The 21,036-nt window shown below is 39.1% G+C and overlaps 2 protein-coding genes across 3 annotated transcripts in view; both read right to left on the reverse strand.

Moving 5' to 3' along the window:
- The window catches only part of LOC136261137 (uncharacterized), a 258,251-nt gene that overhangs the window by 199,171 nt on the left and 38,044 nt on the right, over positions 1–21,036 (reverse strand). The gene's annotated exons all lie outside the window — the stretch shown is intronic.
- On the reverse strand, positions 1,115–20,257 carry LOC136261072 (uncharacterized). 2 transcript variants are annotated; one of them, XM_066055039.1, is made up of 9 exons: positions 19,125–20,257; positions 11,210–11,334; positions 10,352–10,677; positions 5,598–5,671; positions 4,745–4,850; positions 3,714–3,937; positions 2,736–2,956; positions 2,600–2,681; positions 1,115–1,547 (listed from the first exon to the last, which is right to left on the reverse strand). In XM_066055039.1, exons 1-9 carry the CDS (start codon positions 20,145–20,147, stop codon positions 1,179–1,181), a joined length of 2,550 nt encoding a protein of 849 aa, XP_065911111.1. In that variant the 5' UTR covers positions 20,148–20,257; the 3' UTR covers positions 1,115–1,178. The 2 variants fall into 2 exon arrangements, with proteins under 2 accessions (XP_065911111.1, XP_065911117.1); XM_066055045.1 differs by having other exon boundaries at positions 1,406–1,547; positions 2,747–2,956.

Raw genomic sequence — 21,036 nt, forward strand, 5'->3', positions numbered from 1 at the left:
CTGGCAGCTGCAAGGGAGCAATGGCGTTTGTAAATCACTGATATTGTTGTAAAGGCACGTCTGATTTGTATATAAGAGTGTTTTACTGCCGGTACTTTTCTTTTGTGGTAATACACCTGACTCCACCTTTGGTCAATATGGGCACGTGATATCACTCGGCTGTTCTTGAGACCTCATCCAGAAGACACAGAATTCCGGTCCCCGCACTCGACAGTATGAAATACAAAGTGACACGGGAGTTAACTACTTCAGTACTTCAACTTAGTCAGGAAGACCAACTTCACTCGCACTTGCACAAGGTTCACTTTTGGTGCCACTTCTGCGAGGGTGACGGCTAGCAAGAAGTGTGATCGAAAATCTATGGTGTGAAGAACAAGTGCTCCATCGTTCGTTATGACTACTGTGTGCCAGGAAGTTGTGTATGCAGTAAGCTATAAGCCTACAATAGCCTAGGCTGCACAAACAGCAGTGCAGGTTTCCAGCTAGTTTTAGCTAGATACACACATCGCATGGTGCTTGTTAAAGTTTGCCTAAGGGCACATTTTATGTATGAATGCTACATACAGCCGTAGGCCGGATGTGCTTAGTTGAATATGTGAACTTTATGGGGTTACCCTCCACCCAGCTCAGAGACCCCCTCTTGAAAAATCTTGGATCCACTCCTGCGAGTCACTGCATGGTGATGATCAACAATTTAGATGAATTTAAAGATAAAACCAGCACACTATTTGTTATAGCACTTATTTGTACGATTATCTGTATTGTACACTGCATGAGGTTTACATAATAATAATAATAAATCGGATAGGTCTAATTGTTTGGAAGGCTACTGTGACGAGACGAGGAATCCGGGAAGGCTGATGCTTGGTGTGCGAACTCGTGCAACCTTGACCATATATACTATAGGCAGTGTTGGGACTTGGGAGTAACGCGTTACATAAAACAGACAATATTATATAGTGGGAATTACTATTTTACCAAATTTTGAGCAAAAATGGGCAATTATTTGTAAATTCTGCCTATTGCACGTTGAAATTAAGCAATTTTGTTTGAAATTTGCAGGAGTACCGTCAAAATCAACAATTAAGTACTTAATTTTTGTAATTTAGTTAAATTTCAAAATGCAGCAAATTTTATTCAAAATTTCAGCATCAAAAAACATTCAACAAAAACAAGTGCTATACGAATTCCGCTGTTACATAATTTTCTTTCATCATTATAATATCTTCACTGGATAATTCCATCGATGGTGACAATGATATTTTTCCGACCACTGCTCGCTTTGGAAATTCTTCAGTTACAATTTTGTTGCGACGTCCTCTCCAAAACTTGAATTTCTCATCGTAGTCTCCCTCGAGCCATCCCACCTTGATAACTGTAGTGCCTATACTGGCAACTTTACCAACTTGTGGTAAAAATTCCTTGTATCTTTGGCACTTCAAATAAACATAGTCACCGACTTCATATGGAGACGGAGCAATACTTTCTGGTTCTGTAGGTATAGTGTCTGGGCCTTTACGAGCAGGTTTCTTTTTTCCAATTTGTATCTGTAACAAAACAAAACAGATTCTTTTGGTAGCAAGTTACATATAATATGAGTGCTTGCATGCAGACCTGAAAATTCAGTTCCTTAAAATATCTTTAGAACTGAAAATTCAGTTTGCTCAAGAAATATTAGAACTGAAATTTCAGTTCGTTCAAGAAATATTAGAACTGAAAATTCAGTTCGTTCAAGAAATATTAGAACTGAAAATTCAGTTTGTTCAAGAAATATTAGAACTGAAATTTCAGTTAGTTCAAGAAATATTAGAACTGAAAATTCAGTTTGTTCAAGAAATATTAGAACTGAAAATTCAGTTTGTTCAATGTATTTTAGAACTGAAAATTCAGCTAAAACTGGTACTGGTGATAAAGCATAACCAGTGTGACGACATTCCGTAAGTTTCTTGAATCAAAACATTCCGTAAGTTTCTTTTGCCGTTCATGACTGGAACGGCAAAAGGGAAAATATGAGACACTACTTTCAATTAAAGCAAGAGTAAATTTACTCTTCATAATACATGTAGTAACATACAAAGTTTTAAATCCCTTTATTTTATAATGTATTTCGTAAATCATGATGTACTTGCTTTAGTGGCAAGGCCTACTACGCTGGTTATAATTGCAGAACACCTGAATGGTCCACTAGGAAAGTTCACCTTAAATAGCCTGCACGTGCATGGAGTTGCTGCACCTGCTTCTAAACTTAAAAAAGAACCCCACCTTCAAGCCAATGTTTTCCTAAGGAAACAATCATGATCATTATACACTTCGTTTAGCATTTAATTATTCTTTGTATACAGGTTGCTTTTAATACTTAATGGTTTGCTCATGTGGGTGCATACAGACAAACAAAGATAGGTAGGTAGGTAGGTGGGTACCCACTACCTACCTACCCACACACATACATCCAATTTTAGAAACAATTACAGCAAACTAGGTGGCCCACGGCCAGCTGTAGGCAAGCGTCTGGTTTAAAAGTGGTTCTAAAACACTAAATTTCAAAAATGGGAAACCATGATTAAATAAGGTTGAATTGGTAACAATTACATATACTGACCGGACGATGATTAGTATATTTGGAAGCATAGTTCTGAATCCTTGGATTAACTGGCACATCTATAGTACTGGACGCTGTAAACCTGAAATACATATAAATAATACATAAGCAATCTTTTTGAGGAGGTGCAACACACCGTTCATCTACCATTGTTATGCTGTCTAAAATCCAACCAGAACTTTGTGGGGTGCTTCCAAAACGGTTTTCAATCCCTGAAATGTCTTCCTTCCATTGAACTAAATCATCTGATTTTATAGCTCCAGCAATTTCATACTTCACAATATCCTTCTTCAGCTGTCCCAAATCTTGCTTGGCCAATGATGGTTGGATAAGCTCTGGTCTTCCGGTTGGCACAGACTGAAAACCACCAGTAAACCATAAATAATACCTTGGAATTACTCTCACAAGTTTATAAAATAGTCTATTTATATATACAACAGGGATGACTGCAAAAGGTAACAATATAATAAAAATTTCCCAGAAATTCCTGAATGGTGGCCTAATCTTTTCATAATTGATGTGCATGCTGCCTTTTATATTTGAGTATACTGTATGTAAGTGACATATATGTGCTGGTCAGATTTAAGAAGGTACTAGTCAGGTTTTAGAGGTAGTGATCATTTTGACCACTACTGACCAGTGTGGACAGAACCCTGGTAATTATATATCCACATGAGTGAACTATATACACAAAAGAACAGTTTGTTTTAATCTGAAACAGCTTCCCTAGCTAATACATAACAATAGCACTACATATAGTAGCTTCTATTTGCATTTTATCTGTTGTATTTTTTGTAGGATCAAAGTTCAAACTGGATTCACAGCAGTTTTACAAGATGATGGATATACTTATTGTCAGTGAGATTTCATTGCAGAGGTTGCCAAACTCTCCCCGCAGAATTCTGCTACAGCAGACCCATCTTAAGTGGTCGCCTTTGAGTCACAATTCATATAGGCAGGTGGCTGTATTAATTTGGGAATACAGACAGGTGCCCTTTCTATATAGACAGCCATTAAGACAGGTTCCAATGTATGTTGTCACACATGTATCACAATTAATGCACATTCATTTAGACACAATGAATTGGAGGTATATGTGGGAATATGCACTTACTTTTAAAAGGACACAATTACCAATCCAATCATTATGTGACCAAAACTTGTACTGCATCACGGCTTTCCCTGATCCATCCTTTTTGAACATAAAAATGTGTGGCTCAGTGTGGTAGTGGATTTCTTCAAGATGAGGAGCAATCCACTCCCTGATGTTATATACTTCTTCTACCACAGACGCATGGACCACATCTGGATTACTTCTTTTCGCTGACTCTAGCATTGCTACAACCAAAAAAGTGCACGTATGATTCATGACATGACACATTCTGGTGATATTCTTGAAAGAAACCTTAAAAGTAAAATTTGAACTTTCTAACACAACAAATACTCAGGGATGACAACATTTTGCCATATACTTTATAGTCCCAGTAAACCATGAAGTCTACTGCTCTATTTCATGTCCAAAATGGTAGGTCACTAGTATAGAAATCTTTATAATTACCTAGCACCACCCATATTCTTAGTCACTAGTATTAAATCAACCAAATCTGGTATCTACAACTTTGCAGAGAAGACTGTAGGTTGAGTAAAACCAACTAAAAGATACAAAAACTTCCCAGTACACACATGTACAAAGGTTCCAAATGTTCATTCCAGTCCTGGACATCCAAGGCGTAAACACACACACACACACACACACACACACACACACACACACACACACACACACACACACACACACACACACACACACACACACACACACACACACACACACACACACACACACACACACACACACACACACACACACACTGCTTCTGGAGTTAACATTAGGTGCCCCAGCTACCCCAACACCAGCTGGGTAGGCTGGAGTGGTTTCTTGGTCAAGGAAACAACACAAAACACACAATTAGCTGTACCAAGTGGGTGCATGCCTGGCTTGAAACATATAAAAGTTGTGGCTTTGCAAGACTATATTTGATCACAGGTTAGTTTTGATGGCAGTAACCCACTACTAAAACATTATACACTATTGTTGTAGGTATATGAGCAACATCAGGTTTACTACAGTGTACACATATTTACCAGCTATTGTACTTGCTGAATTTTTGCTTAAATATTGAGATAGTCGACTGAACCGTTGATCTACGTCCTCGTGGGTATGACCCACCATTAAAAATCCAAGTTCAATCTGAAACAGATGTAAAAAATCATTAAATTCTATAGGTACGGAGCAGCATTGAAACTGGGTTGGGTCATCCGGGTCATATTTTATCTGGATCATCCAGGTCTGACCTGCTTGAGTGGGTCAGAACGTACGAAAAAATTAGAATTTCACAATAGAAAAGTGTAATGTAGTATACTGTTGTACTCCTAATCCTTCTTGAGCCACGCCCACTTATTCTAATTCCATTTACTGCCTGCAAGAACAGCAGAGCCATGCCCCTTATTTTGTATGTGAATATACGCTAACAAAATTGCATATTTGCTGTTTGCAGACTATATATTGAGCCACACCCACTAATCACTGGAGTTAAAATACTCTGCCCTTACAGCAAATTAGTTTTCGTGTATAATACAGCTGCATAAATCATGGTAGCCATGCATTTATTGGTATTAGTGCATGCTACTGCTGCTATAAATCTAGCGTGCTCAATTGCCCGATGCCGCCAGAAGCACATGGCACTTGACTCAATTTTATTGATCCGGGTCACATCCAGGTCAGCAGTCGTGGCCCAGTTTCAATGCTGATATGGAGCATGGCTATACTCTACTATACGTCTCATATCATAAAGACATAATAAATAACAACACACAAATGTTTTGTTCTCTATAGCCATAGTTTGCATACATACAGTGCAAATTTGCAAGTAATGCTATAAAATTAATATGTATGATGTATGTACACATGTATGCAGTAAAAATAAATAAAACTTACTTCTTTAAAGATGTTCTTTTCTACTAAATATGCCATAAATCCATAAACATATTTGTTCTTATTTTCCCGAACACCTATAAAATAAATGCTTGTAGTGATAAATGCTTCAAAAGAATAATACAAGGAACTGCCTATAAGAATGTGTCGTCAGAACCAGCCATCCTCAGATAAGAGTAAGGACATCTTAACTTGGCCTGTGCAAAGGAAGGACCTTCGCAGACTTCTAGGCCTTGCAATTTTTTACACCATATTATCCCGCAAGTACACATAGCCAGCTCCCTCAATGCACCCACAGACAAAAACGTAATAACTAGGAGGGTGCACATCAACAAGCTCTCCACACTTTAAAACATGCCCTAGTTAGCCCTCCTGTACTCAATTACCTAACAAAACAAGACACGTTTGTGCCTATGACCAATGCATCAGACACTGGTGTTGGTGCAGCCCTTTCCCCAGCCAGGGCACAGTGATTGAATATGCCAGCCGAGCACTGACCAAAGCAGAACCACCACTGAGAAGGTGTGTCCATCTATTGCCTGGGAAATCCACAAGTTACAATACTATCGTACATTTGGTGATTGAGATAGATCACAAACCCTTAGAGTGGCTACAGTCAAAGTGATCTAGTTATGAAGTGGAAAACATTGACATATTTAAATCTATGCTACGTAACTATTATTTGGCAATCAATAACTGACATTATTGTATTATATTATCATGAACCACGATAGTGGATTCATAATAGGGATCGCCCATGTTTTTTGTTGCAAAAACTCTAATAGAACATACACCTAAAACCCACCTTGAAAAGCATTCTTCAGGCTAAAACCAACCTCTAGTGGTTCTTTACAAGGAATATAGGTCCCCTAGTTAGTAAAAAAGGAAGCAGAATGTGAATATCAGCCAAAACTGAAATTTGCCATTTTGTTCATATTTTCATCTTCATATTCATAATATTCTTTCACAGGCATAACTGATTTTAGAAGCAGAGTATTGAAATATAAAGTAGCTATATAGGCTTGTTAAGTGGATTAGTGTGTGTCTGTGAGTTATTTTCGACTTCATTTTCAAGCTGGAACAGCCCAAACGGGACCGCTTCTTCTTGCTCAGACGCCATTGCCCGTACGAGAAGCCATACAATGCCGCTCTTATCAATGGATTTGTGGCATGAATGAGTTAGTTTTTTGCTAGATCTGTTGTATTAAAGATTAATACAGCCGAGGAAGCTTATTTTGTGAGCAAGAGACTGTTTTTAGGTGGTTTTTCTTGCCTATGGTTTGTGTACGTGCGCGGGTACTGAGCGCGCGATCATGGCAAGGATTTATCAACCTTTGATAAACTGTACTGAGACATTCTGCATCGCTTTTATGGGTGAATACAAAGAATGATACAACAGTTCACTCGTGATAAAGCCTCTCATCTTGCGCCAACTACTGGGTTGGATTTCTTTCTTAGTTTCAATGGAATGTTGTGGTCACTAACTTGTGGTGCCACATTAGCTAATTGTCTGCAGCTGGTTAGCTTCCTGTTAAAATTACTGAACTTGAAGCAAGCTCAACAGTGATCATCCAGATTATAAGCTGGTGCTGTAGCACAGACTTTGCTTAATAACAAAAAACATCAAAGTTCATGCATCCAAGTACCTATAGCTGCATGCAGCTAACTACAAAATGTTTATTCTCCACTCTGCCATGAGTTTGCTTCGAGATTACACGATTGCTTGTGACTATCCGTGTGTGTGTGTGTGTGTGTGTGTGTGTGTGTGTGTGTGTGTGTGTGTGTGTGTGTGTGTGTGTGTGTGTGTGTGTGTGTGTGTATGTGTGTGAATACTAAACATAAAATATACTACCCTAGATATTTGTCATTTATGGACACGCACAAACTGCTAATTGGTGTAGCTACAGTACATGCGTGTCCAAAGTGTATCCGTGGGCGTGTGCATTTAATGTAAGTACATGTATGTGAGTGTATGCATGCACACCTACAAGTTAATCCATAAATGGATTAAGAAAAAAGTACGTAAACTAGAAATAATAAAAAATTAAAATTTTCAAACAAGGAATAGGCCTAGATCGCTGAAAAAGCCAGCAAACAAGAAGGGATCGCTGGGGTGGTAATGTTATCCACAAATCCCTATTTTGATTCAATTAACCTAAAATGAATTACATGATGCAATTAACACTTGACGTGGAGAGGCTTTAGTAGTCCACAAGAAAAAATTTCCTATATTGAGTCAATAGGGATTTGTGGATAACATTATCACCTCAGCGATCCCTTCTTGTTTGCTGGCTTTTATAGCGATCCCTAATCCTTGTTTGAAAATTTAAATTTTTTATTATTTCTAGTATCTGTATATATTCCTCTGTTTGTGAAGTTTTCACAGAAATCAAATCAAAAAATGCACACTTGAGAGGTGCATGGTTCTTGCAGTTGCGAGGACTCAATTTTTTGAGTTAGGAGGGATCCTGTAATCAACATGCTGCTGCGCTTTCCCCGTAAACCTGTTACCATGGTAGCCATCAGTAATGAACTAGCACCAATGTGCTCGCAGCAGCTCAGAGGTCAGACCCAGCCCTCTCTATAGTCCTTCAGCAAATGACATTACTGTTATCCACCAGCAACTGGAGAAAATTCCCTCTCAAGAGGTATCAACAGATCTGGTGCCAGTTGACCATGCATGACTCTGTGCTGTAGTAAAGTCTATACCTACAGTACCATGTAAGAAGAAAAGTTCCTCCTGATAGCGCTAAAGTCTCTACAGAGACAGCTATTGATGAATGCCCGCGATAAGGCTGGACACCAAGGAGCGGACAGAATGATGGCAAGACTCTATGAAGCAGCATAATGGGTAAGAATGTAATGCCACCTGTCAATGGACTAAGGCAGCAAGCAGGCATCCAGCTCTACTGCAGCCAGTGGTAGCAGCAGGCCATGGGAACTTGTGGCAGCTGATATTCCTAAGTTGCCAATGTCACGTCAAGGAAGCCAATACATGGTCATTGCACAAGATCATTTCTCAAAGTGGCCTTTACTGTACCCTTATCCGATCAGACAGCAGTAAGATAGTGCGGGCCTCACATTAATTGGACCCCCTCAGAAGCTACACTCTGACCAGGGCAGGAATTTTGAGAGCCTGATACTTGAGAGAAGTATGCAAAGTAGTGATGTGTGATAATAATTTTTGAACACTATCGACTATCATGATAATTTTGTCATGATCGATAATATAATAATAATAATAATATCACTGGTGTACATATGCCCATGCTTTTGAGCAAGAAGGCTGAAACATCTACATTTACGTAAAATTCTACCAACACGTAAACAAGGGTTCATAACTCCTATGTCCTTTATGCCAGCAAAGATACTCTTACTAATCATTAACAGACAAATCCATTGGTCACTTAGATCTGTTTACTGAATATGAGTATGATTCTTCTTGTGACATGCATTTTCTACAATACCGTAGACTCTGGTTGTTATGTGCATACGTATAATAAAAGTTTGCCAAAAAAATATTGAATTAGGATATACCTGTTACGTGCATGTGCTTGCCTAATAGAGAAGTTCATCATGAATTTGTTCTGTTAGGGTGGTGCAGTTCACAGTCAATTTGCAGTTTGTGTGCAAATCCGTCATGAAGAGCATGAATTTATAGCTGAGGTGACAGCATTTCTCTAGTGAAAGGTACACTACTAGTTATATCAATGGTAACGCCCCCAATAATCCTGTAAACTTTGAGCCTCAAAGTGTAAGCGAGCCCTTTGCATTTCTTTTTTTTTTTGCACAGCTGTAACTAGCACGGAAACTTTGTGTTCATAAATGCTCTTATCAACCATGGTTAATTAACAGAACCGAAGGTGCACTTAACAAACAATATGTGGTTAATATATGTGACCCGCTGAGCAAAAACCCGACTAGTTTGCATTTTTCTCAAACTTCAGTTTATGTCTTCTTGGTTATCTAGAGGGAAAAAACAATGGGCTGCCAAAGTTATAGCTTCATCTGATGAATAGTTGTGGAGTTATAGCGATAGACAGCAGGAAGAGCAAAATAGTCGATTTGTACTGTGCTTATACGGATAAAAAATTACAGGCACTTGTTTAATCCATCATAACTCGAGAAAGAAATAAGCTACGGAGATGGGACTTGGCTCATTCTCTTCCTTATGAAATGGGGCACCTAGTAAGGTAAACTAGTAAGCCTACAGATACTCACAGATTTAAGCATGAGCGCTGTTTAAGCTTAAAAATGGCGATGTGACGGCCGTTTTTACCGCAACGGCAACTAACGATCATAACTCACCTTTGCGTCATGGCACTGAAACAAAACAAAGATACTCTTACTCACCATTAACTGGGGAATCCGTTCGTCACTTAGTTATCTCGATTTGAGCTTTGTTTCACTGTTCACTGAATGGTTTAAAATTTGCGTAAAATTATTTTTGCAGTACGCATTTTTACCCAATGTATTTCAATGGGATTTATCTCAAAATCAGAATTATGCAAACTAGTTGGGTTTTCGCTCAGCGGGTCACATATACATGCCCTTAACAAACCAGAGTCTATAGTATAACTCCAGTACAGTGTGGCTTATCCCACAAACAAACTAGTCAGGTTGTTGATTGGAGGATCACATATGATACACCATAATGCACTGTAGGTAAACATACACACGCACGCACGCATGCACGCACGCACGCACGCACACACACACTGTACAGCACAATATGTTTTATAACACATTGCACTTACAATTGTCCATTTGAATAAAAAGCTTGCATGGGAGCCTCCTTGAGTTTAAAATCTCTTTTAGCACAAACAATATGGCTGTAAGTGTTAAATTTGCATCGTGCGGGAACTGCAAATAGTCGAACAAGCAGTGGTGTCCTAGGCCATGAACCACAACACCGGTTAAATGAGTCCTTAGTTTCCAAAGGTTCTGGCAACTCTTCGGCACGCTAATAAGACTAGGAATGTTTGTCTTGTTCTGATCCATTCCATCAATAATCAATGACAAGCATCCCCCAGTAATTTCTGCTCCTGCCAATTGATTTCTTCGGTATCTTTGACGTTCTTGGCTACAATATAAACAGTTTACAGTTATAAATTTACACAAATGATAAACTTTAACAATAATAAACATAGTAGGGATGAAGTAGCGTGCAGATTAATGTACACATGCGTATTGTAATGACATAGAAACATGCAGACATCAATTTTAGTGCTGTTTTGATAATAATTGTCGCTTGGAATGTGGAAAAGTTCTTTGATCTTGAATACCTTTGGTTCTCTCCATTCCATCAACCCTTGTAAGCTTTCACAAACATAATATACAGGAATTCACATAGCAAACTCCAGTACACACTTGTCAGTTTATGCTTAATTTCCACATTTTTAGTTTAGTTCAGTTGAAGTTCTACAGTGACCAGCACTGACCAGCACTGAAGGTCTGACAGCAACATGTGCTGCAGTCTTAACCTAACTACATATGGGGACTGAAATAGAAAAGGGCTAAAGTAGGAAAAAATCCCTCCAACCTGGGGCCACACTTAGTGTTATATAGTACATATACAGATAATGGTAAATAAAGTAATCCTAATTAAAGCTCACTCTTGTAAATTGACATGATCCTTTAGAATTTCTTCAAGCTTCTTTCGCTCTTCAATTGATGTGGTTGGCTTGCTGGACTCAAGTTTAAGCAGGATACAAAAGTCACACTTGCTGAATCTACATTGCTACATATAATGCAAAAAAAAATTCATTCAAAAAGTATACTGTGAAAGAGGGACCACATAACTAGCTACAGAGATAATTATCACATTTATGACATTGGAAGCAGCCCTTGTATCATACAGTACGATAGTAACTGTATATTAGGGATCACCAAGGTTTGGGGTTTCTTGCCCTATAAATATCACCCAAAACCAGCCTAATATTAACTTTCTGACGGCTTAGCAGTATTGGTTAGACATAGCCAAGCTCAAAAATGTCTTTAGATCAACTCTAAAACGTTCCATCAAGTTGCTATGAAATTTTAAAAATGTCATATTTAACCTAATTTTCTACTGACTGACTAACTTACTAACTTACTTACTAATGCCTTCAGACAAGCGTAACTCGATAACGGCTAAGGCTACAGGCCTGATTTCTTCACTGCTCGACGTCGCTTCATCCCGAGCCGTGCCTTTTCGCTAACCGCAGCAGCTACAATGCATGCATCATGGTGCTACCTTTGTCCTTCTTAAAGATCCTTTGTACCCAGTTCCTTTCTCCAGTACTGCATAAGTGACGATTTGCGGTACGCGCGTAATGGCTTCAGTGCGAGCATTATATAAGGCTTCAATGTAAGACTTAGAATACTCAGGCATTTTACACTACTCTTTGGTATATAGGTGTTCCAACATACAATTAACCTCGCTGGTAGCTGAAAACAGAGGATAATGGTGTCTCTCGCTTTACACTAATAGACATTAGAGGCGCCTAAGGCATTTACGGGCCTCTAATATTTATGCACTAACAACTGCTGGGGCGTGCGTTTTAGCAAGCGATTTTTCTGTATTTTCTGTAGTAGCAGAGGATCATTGCGGAGGTACTTTTCAAGCTGTTTCCCATTTATAATGAGCTAAATTTAGTTAAACATAAGGTGCACTGGCTTAGAAAATTTTTCACTGCGTAATTTTTGGGGCGCGCACTAGGGCGTGCCATCCTTTCTTCAGAAGCGGTAGGCGCGAGTTAATTAATGATAATTATGTTTCAAAAAAGTTAACAAACAAGTATAAGCAAAAATTAGTAATTTTACATCCAATTAGGGATCATAGTAATAAAAAGTAAAGAAACAAGGTGGTTGCCTATATGCCTGCAGATATACTAGTGGAAATTTAATCCCTAATTCAGTCTATAGCTGTACAACAGAGATTCTGCAGACTGAATTACGGATTAAATTTCCACTACTATATTTGCAGGCATATAGGCAACCACCTTGTTTCTTTACTTTTTATTACTATGATCCCTAATTGGATGTAAAATTACTAATTTTTGCTTACACTTGTGTAACTATAATTGACCCAAAAAAAATGAAAGTGCCAGCAGTCAACAAGTACTACCATAGATAATATATACCTCCGGACACGGGATATGAAACGGCAGTACTTCACTATACATTCTGATATACACTCCGCACCTCGGCTATCAACACCTTTGGAAGGTGTCGATAACCATTACACGGAAACAGTATCCGTGAATATACCAGAGGCGCGGTTGCGCGAATTAATTTTCTTCCTCGTGCTTTCGTTTTGTGTGAGTGTATCGCTTTGAATCAGCGTCCAGCAACGTTCAACCATTGAGGGAACAAGTCAGGTAAGGATTTTACGAAGGTTATTGTGTTTTTGGGAGAGATTTGGTGGCTGTGGGAGCATTTGTGTACCCACAACTCCCTCGTAACGATAGATGCGCACTTGTAACTTTATTCATAGTATAATAGTACCCAACTGTGTGTGGTAGTGGCGGTGAAACTTCCATTAAATATTCTTTCTTCGTTCCAGGCAGCAATATGTGTTATAAAGAGGCTACTCTTTGTGTACCCATATTTGGATAACTGGGCAAGGTGTGAAGAAATATCCAGTGTTTTTAAGTAAGGTAGGTATCACATTGTGCAGTTCTGTGAATAAATTTCCTCCAACAATAAGTGTAATTGTTTTATAGATTTTAAGGACATGCCTCGCAAGACTAGACTGTATGTCCCAAAAGGAGCTTCAAGGAAGTCAACAAAGAACGCTGCTCCTTCAAGTAGTCCTGCTTGTAAAGATGCACCTACATGCAGTGATGGCATGGAGGAGGTCACAACTGCCAGCAACTCCATCCAGGTGGCCTCGCCAACAGCACGGAATATATCCGTCGAAGCCATTGTGACTACTGCTGATGTTTCATGCCAGACTGATTTTGAAGCTTTTGATGAACTGGCTGAGGATGAAGATCTGCCTGAGCCAGAGAAGATGTGTGAAGGGAATAATGATATCAAGTTCCATCCGTTAATCATTAAGCACGAGGGTATTTTCACCAATCATAAAGGTACAGTATCTTAAATTCATGCATGGGCATGTGCTGTAAGTTTTGTCCATTAGGGTCATCTGTTGTTGCTTATTACGATCAGCTTCACCTGACAATCCGTCATGTCAGGTGTTTGTGGAAACTACCGGAAGGTACTTCAGGAAGTAGATGCCAGATCTGCAAACAGTATAGGAATGTTTTACGCAGTGGCCTTAATCGACTGCTTAAGCAGCAACAGCAACCGAACTCAGAATCGACTGGAGCCTCTAGCCATACCAACTACAGATATTTGACATCATCACAAAAGGATCAGAGAATGAGGAATCTGCATGATGAGGTTAGAAAGAAGGAGCGACAAATACAATCTTTACACAAAAAAGTAGAAGATATGATTCGTGAGGAAGGAGTGAAAGTGGACAGTAACATGCACAGTGATTTATTGACAATTATGAATAAGCACAGTCCTTCAGGTGACGATGCAAATGATACTAAATTTAAAGAAATTTTTTGGCAGCAGCAACTCAAGGCAGCTTCGTTAAAAGATAGTCGTTCCATGCGATGGCATCCAGCAGTGATTCGATGGTGCCTTTACTTGCACCACAGATCTAGTGGATGCTACTCAACTTTGCGAAACTCGGGAGTTATAAGGCTACCATCAGAAAGGACATTGAAAGATTACAAACACTTTACTCCTTCTGTTGTTGGTTTTTCAGTGTCGACGGATTTACAACTTCTAGACCACCTAAAGCAGCAAAAGCCTCGTCAGCTGTCAAAATATGTGAACATTGTTATAGATGAAATGTATATAAAGGAAGGATTGGTGTACGACAAGACCACAGGGACATTAGTGGGCTATGAAGATCTGGGAAAAGTCAATAATGTACTGATGGAAGCAGAACAGAAATTTCAGAACCCCAGCAGTGGTTTGCAAAGACCACTAGCAAAGCGCATGCTTGTGATAATGGTGAGGGGGCTCTTCAACAGCCTCAAGTTTGCGTATGCACAGTTTCCGGCCTCTAGCACAAAGGGTGCTCAGTTATTTCCACTTCTGCGGCAATGTATTTTTCGTCTGACTCGCCTTGGATTGACTGTGGTGTCAGTAACTTGTGACGAAGCCAGTGACAACCGGTGCATGTTTTCTTTGCATGGAAGAGGAAAGGGCTTGGTATGCAAGACGATGAATGTGTTCTGCAAAGGAAAACCACCAGTTTTTTTATTTCTGATCCCTCACACCTCATTAAAACTATTAGGAATTGTTTTGCTCGAGAAAAGCTTTGGGTAAGTATGCATTTTTTTAAATCATTGCTATAGTGTACCTTTCTTGTAGTGCAATGGTAGTGCGGTTGATTGGCAACTAGTTGTGGAGCTTTATCACAGGAATGCTGGTGCTAATACTTCAACACCTGGTCTTTGCTTAGTACCAAAGTTGACATATGAGCACATTAAGCTCACAAGTTTTTCGAAGATGCGTGTGGATTTGGCAGTACAGGTTTGTTAGTGTCTGTGTATGTTTCATATTTATATTATTGTACATTTGTGTTGTGCATAAAGGTTCTAAGTGACTCGGTATCCAAGGCAATTTTGCTCACTGGTGGTGGGGAAGCTTTTGAGACATCTTATTTCATAGCCAAGATGGACAAGTTTTTCGACTGTTTTAACGTGTCATCGTACTCTGCTGGCAAAAGAAGTAGAAAGCCATTTCTACAGCCATACCGAAGTGCTGAAGACTTCAGACTAACAGTAGGTTTTCAAGCCTCTTACATAATCTAATTATTTGATTGTTCTATGAATAGTTTTTGAAGGAGCTGATACTTTATCTGGATCATTGGAAGAAAACTGTTAATGACCGAGATGACTGTGAAGGTGATGAAAAAAAGCAGATGTTACTCAGCAGTATTACTGAGCAGGGAATTAGAATGACAGGTGTGCATTTGATGGTTACCATTGTGTTATTTTACTTTATAATTTTAGTTTGCTCTTTCCTGGAACTAATTCCGTATTTGTTTAGTATTGAGGGGGTCAGCAGTTTCCTTAGTGAAAAGCTCAGCCAGGATGCTCTTGAAAAATTTTTTGGGATACAGAGACAGCAAGGAAAGAGCAATGAGAATCCGACTGTCGCCCAGTTTCTTAAGAATACTCAGAGTATCCGTGTCATCAATTCAATTTGGCTAAAGGATATAACTGGTAACTGCCGTGGATGCAAAAGAAAAAGCTATGATCTAGAGTCAGTTGATTTGAATGAGCCACTCAAAAAAAGGCGGAGGCACACATCCAAGTGACAGTTTAAATTTTGATTCGGCTGTTCGTTGATGCATATCACTATCTATGCAAGTAGCCATTTTGCATTTCCCAGTTGTAACCATTTTGTTTACCCATGCTTGATTTGTTATTCCTATTTCATTATTATTGTATACACAATAATGAATTACAATGTAATTATGTACACAAAGTACTGCGCAATGATTTAGCCTTTTCAGTTCCTTTCTTATTGTTCTGCTTGTACATCTCTAAAATATTTTTAGCAAAGGAATTGGCTCTTATGGTTATCCACAAATCGGCAATCTTTGCCAAGCTTTTGTCAGCAACCTCATCACCTTCAATCTGTCCAGCAAGACACCAATAAAATAGAACATCACTATCTTGTAATATATTGGCCTGCAATGTATCCTTGATATTCTCCAGTATTTTAGGATTATCAGTGATCAGATGTCGCCTTGCACACATTTCAATTGCATAAAATAGTCGATAAGCTTCTGTGGTGATCCTGGTCAACCCTCCCCTGTCAATAGCATTGACCCACTCCTGAGCTGGTCCTTCTGCTGTACAAGCACCTGTATCTATTAGTTCACTAAGCACCTGCTTAACACCACTATCTACACTCTTGTGCATTAGCTGTCGAATGACATAGCCTCCAACATATCGTACAGCATTTTCCTCTTCAAATGTCAATTTCTCTTGATCTACACTGGTACCACCTTGTTCATTTGTTGGTAACTTATTCTTGATGAGGAGCTCAAAAGTCTGGTCTGTGATGTACTGGTAAAATAAAGGTTCCTTTGCAAGCTTCTCTCCAACAAGAAACCTTTCCCACTTTTCTTCAAAAGTGTCTGAACTACACAGTTGGTGGTATGTACTCCACAGTCTTTCTTCATTAAGCGAGTGAGAACCACGCTTTTTTGCTTTATCAATAAGTTTACTCAACTGCTCAACCAACCACTTTGAGTGGTCTAAACAGCTCCGTGAGCGCTGGCTAAATGCTTCAGAGAGAGATGTAGCAATTTGCAAGCACAATTTAGATTCTTCTGTCGGCAAAGTAAATCCCTCATCGGTTAAAACGCCTGAAATGACGCTCTCCACCAAACAAATTGGAGTATCTCGTCTATCGGCAGCAGCGTGAGCAGTATCCATCTTCTTGGAGTGTACAATAGAAGCGATTGTGGCATCAAGTTTATCTCAGGCGAGGTGCGAACTGTAAGTGTGAAGTGAAGCCGTTTCATATCCCGTGTCCGGAGGTATATATTATCTATGGTACTACGTAAGGAGACTATAGGTTTAATCTTATCAGCACCAATTAAATCACCAATCAGCAGTTCTGTATAGGTTGAGATAAAATTGTTCATACTGCTCACATCATAGTATACAAGTTTAAGAAAAAATAGGAATTTTCAGTATGAGTAGGGACTGCAACAGAGGAGGTTGGACGCGTTCACGTGAGCTGTATATTTTCAATGAAAATCTTCGTTTCAAGATGTTTATAGTAAAACTATAGTGCAATTGAAAGTTTATATATTTCTAAACGCAACGGCATTGATTGTGAACCCCGGTGAACCCCACCAATTAAGCTGGTAACAAAGCTTGAATTGTAAGCGCCACTAAAACAAATTACGCACAATAACGTTTATTGAGGAGGGTAATACAACGATCGCAGTGTATAACACAGTGAAGGGTTGCTGTTCATTATAGAAAGCGCACGTGGTAAGTCTGGTGCAGTACTTGTATGAATCAAATTGCAATTTATTAAATTTCACCCCGAAACCCGAGTGCTTTCAGAAACAAAGTACGTTGCCTTGAAGCTTACGTGAAGCATGATCTAATGAACCCCACTGTTTTTCAGTTTAGTATTGCGTTATTGTGAGTCACATGAAATGCCAGACAGCCTCCTCTGGGACTGCAATAAAAGGCACTGAAACAAGCTGTTGAAGCAAAACACAACTCAACAACTGAATGCATGCATTTTAATCCCTACTTTAGCAGTGCATTTGAAAATTCCTAATTCCTACTCATACTGAAAATTCCTATTTTTACTTACACTTGTTTGTGTACTTTTTATAAATGAAATTACTTGCAGTAGTAACTAAACATTTTTATCTTGTTTCACTATAAATACGAAACAAGTGCCTCTAGAAATAATTCTCGAAGAACTGCCTTGAGCTATCCAACTTGGTTTGAGATCCAATTCGCCACTGTGGAAGATGTTGAACAGGCAGCAGCACATCTCATGGTGTATCTCTAATAAAATCACGTGAGTGTTACAATACTGTCACATCACACGTGTTGATTGTGCGGTGATGGTGCATGACCTCTGATGGAAGCCGTACGGATGAGCAATGGCCACCATAAAGAAGGATCAAAGCTAAAACCGTAAAAGTAATGCATACACGTAGGCATTTAATATCATGGAAGGTTTTTTCGCCATGAAATCTAAGCATTTCCGCCCAAAGGAGTAAGGCTGTGGCTGTAGCCAAATTTGCGCTATGCTTGACTGAACGCATCAGGCAGGTAGGCAGTCAGTCAGTAGGAAAATTCGCTAAAAATAAAGTATTTTAAAAATTTCATAGTACCTCATCGAAAACGCTTCTGGTTGTTCTGAAGAGACGTTTTGGCTTGTTTATGCCTGACCAATATTACCAAGTCATTGTGAAGGATTTGTGAAGACGATTTTAGGTTGATTTCTTCGTGGACAATGCCCACCAATTATTGATGTCCATACTATACAGTACTATCGTACTGTATGATACAGTACTATCGTACTGTATGATGAGCCGACTACTAACTATAACATACAGTAGTATGCAAATGCACAAGACAACAGGGACAATCACAAAATCAGCTAAGCAGTCTTAAGGTGAAAAATAGTAAAAATGAAGGCATATCACACATGACATGGTCAAACACGCAAGCAGATGTACACAACTTATTTAAATAAATTAAAGTATGCAGGGCCTTGTTTTGGTAACAATGATGGATAGAATATCTACAAAAGTATTCATATACCTTAAGAGAGAGAAATAAATTATAAGGAAAACATTTCAAGAATACCCTTTCTTGATTAGACAAGAGATCATGCCTAATAAAAATTGACCTGTAGATGACAACACGTTAACACAGTCTAGCCCATAATCACACAACCTATATTTCGCTTAATCCAGAGTATGTATCTCAGTATCTATGATGTTCGGTATATGATATACAAACAAACCTTTGGAATGGATACATTCTTAAACTCTTCTCTAAACAGCTTGTTGAATTGTGACAGACAAATGGCTTTGGAGGTGTCTCCGTGATAGAGTTGCTCTATCAAAATTTCATGAATACGCTTTTCAGTTAAACAGGTTGGTAATAAGATTGACTCCTTATCTGGACGCTTATCTCCAACTTTGTTGAAGTAATGCTCCATCCATGCTAAAGCATCCTTCGTCTTGGTAGACAATGACCTCCTTCGTTTTAGTTGCACAGCATTGCTTGTATCACCAAATTCAACAAATAGCTGGCAAAGCCTATAGAACCTGGATGCACTCAGAGAAAGTACAGTGAGCCACACCTTTAGGCAAACCGGCTTTCCTCTAACAATGTATAATGTGTTTTTTATATCCTTTGATCCATCTGAACTAGAAGGGCAGTGGGTGCCAAAGTATTGGCTTATCCAATTGTTCTGCTCTGGTTGCGTCTTGCCATCAAATCCGCAGTGATCAGACAGGATGTCATATTCAGTTAGTCCATGCTGCGTGGTAGCACACTTCTCCTTACAGCCATTAAGGTTCACAACATTACTGAGTTTCCACACACTTAAATCACCTGCTGTGCAACGCTCATGCTCTTCAGTGGCATCAATTGTATGCTCTTCAGTGGCATTGATTGTTTGCTGTTTACGCTGCTTCTTCACAGGCGTGCTGCTTTGAAGTGGAGAAAACCTCTTTCCGCCATTTGTAGGTAGAGTTAAAGCTACGGTTGTGTTTTCACAGCTGCAACTACCTGTTGCATTTGTTCTCGAGGGATTCAATTCAGCTTGGTCATTTGGTACTATTTTTGAGGGTGACTTGAGAGTACTATTCACGCGTAAAACTGAATTCTTATCGCCTTCATCTTCGCTGTGAACTACTGGCTCGATAAAGATCGGTAAACTAGTATCACTTTCCGATTCTTCGACAAATATTGGAAATCCATTGTTGCTAAACTGCTGTCCGTCACATATTCTTTGGTTGGACAGGACTGAAGACCACATGACTTCGAATCACCGAAGAATATTGGAAGTTCGTTGGTGTCGCTATCACTCAAAGTGATGTCCATACCGCCACGAAATTGTACACACCAGTAGTCAAGTACACGAGGAGATCACGTGATTGCCTTAATTAGGGCCTGGCACAAAATGCCTGCCTACTCGTGTTTAACTTGGGTTTGCTCAGCCATACAGCCTTCTAGGAAGATGAAACTCGCTATGGTGTTTGTTCATACGATGACCAACGTAAAACCTTAGTTTTATGGTGCGCGTTAAGTTTAAGTGAGTTTTGTGTCGTTTTTTAGACCTGTGATGTATGTAGAATACTTCGAAACTTAAAAAAAAAACAGTGTCGGATGGAAGGCATTCACCAGTGCTTATTTATTTGGCTTTAAGTCCAGCACATTTGCCTCTTGTGCTGGGGGTGGTAGGCAAGGGCATTCCATCTAGCCCGGGAAAAAATTTATTTGGCTTTTCAGCATGGGTACAACTACAGTGATTATGTGTACAGCTTAGTTTGAACATAGATAATAGAGTAAAGGGATAGGAAACGCAATAACGTGACGTCACAAAATACGTACATTTCTATTGGAATTCCGTGTAGTACGTCACGAACATACTCGTTACGCTTGCTGCGCTTGTATCAAAGAGAAACAAATTGTTGTAACGACAGAATTTTGTAACCAACGACTGTGAAACTTCGCTACAGTGAACTCAAGTAAGTAATCGAGGGAATTAGGATGGTACCAACCCTCAAGGAAGTTATACGCAAAAGTAAAGGAGATTGAAAGTGAAAAAAACGGCCCAAAAATTACTTTAAACCACTTTACTTTCTTCGTAAATATATTCTATCCTTTTAACTGTGATAAACCTATTCCTTACCATTTAACAGAGG

Source organism: Dysidea avara, chromosome 1 (assembly GCF_963678975.1).
Source record: "Dysidea avara chromosome 1, odDysAvar1.4, whole genome shotgun sequence".
Classification (NCBI taxonomy): domain Eukaryota; kingdom Metazoa; phylum Porifera; class Demospongiae; order Dictyoceratida; family Dysideidae; genus Dysidea; species Dysidea avara.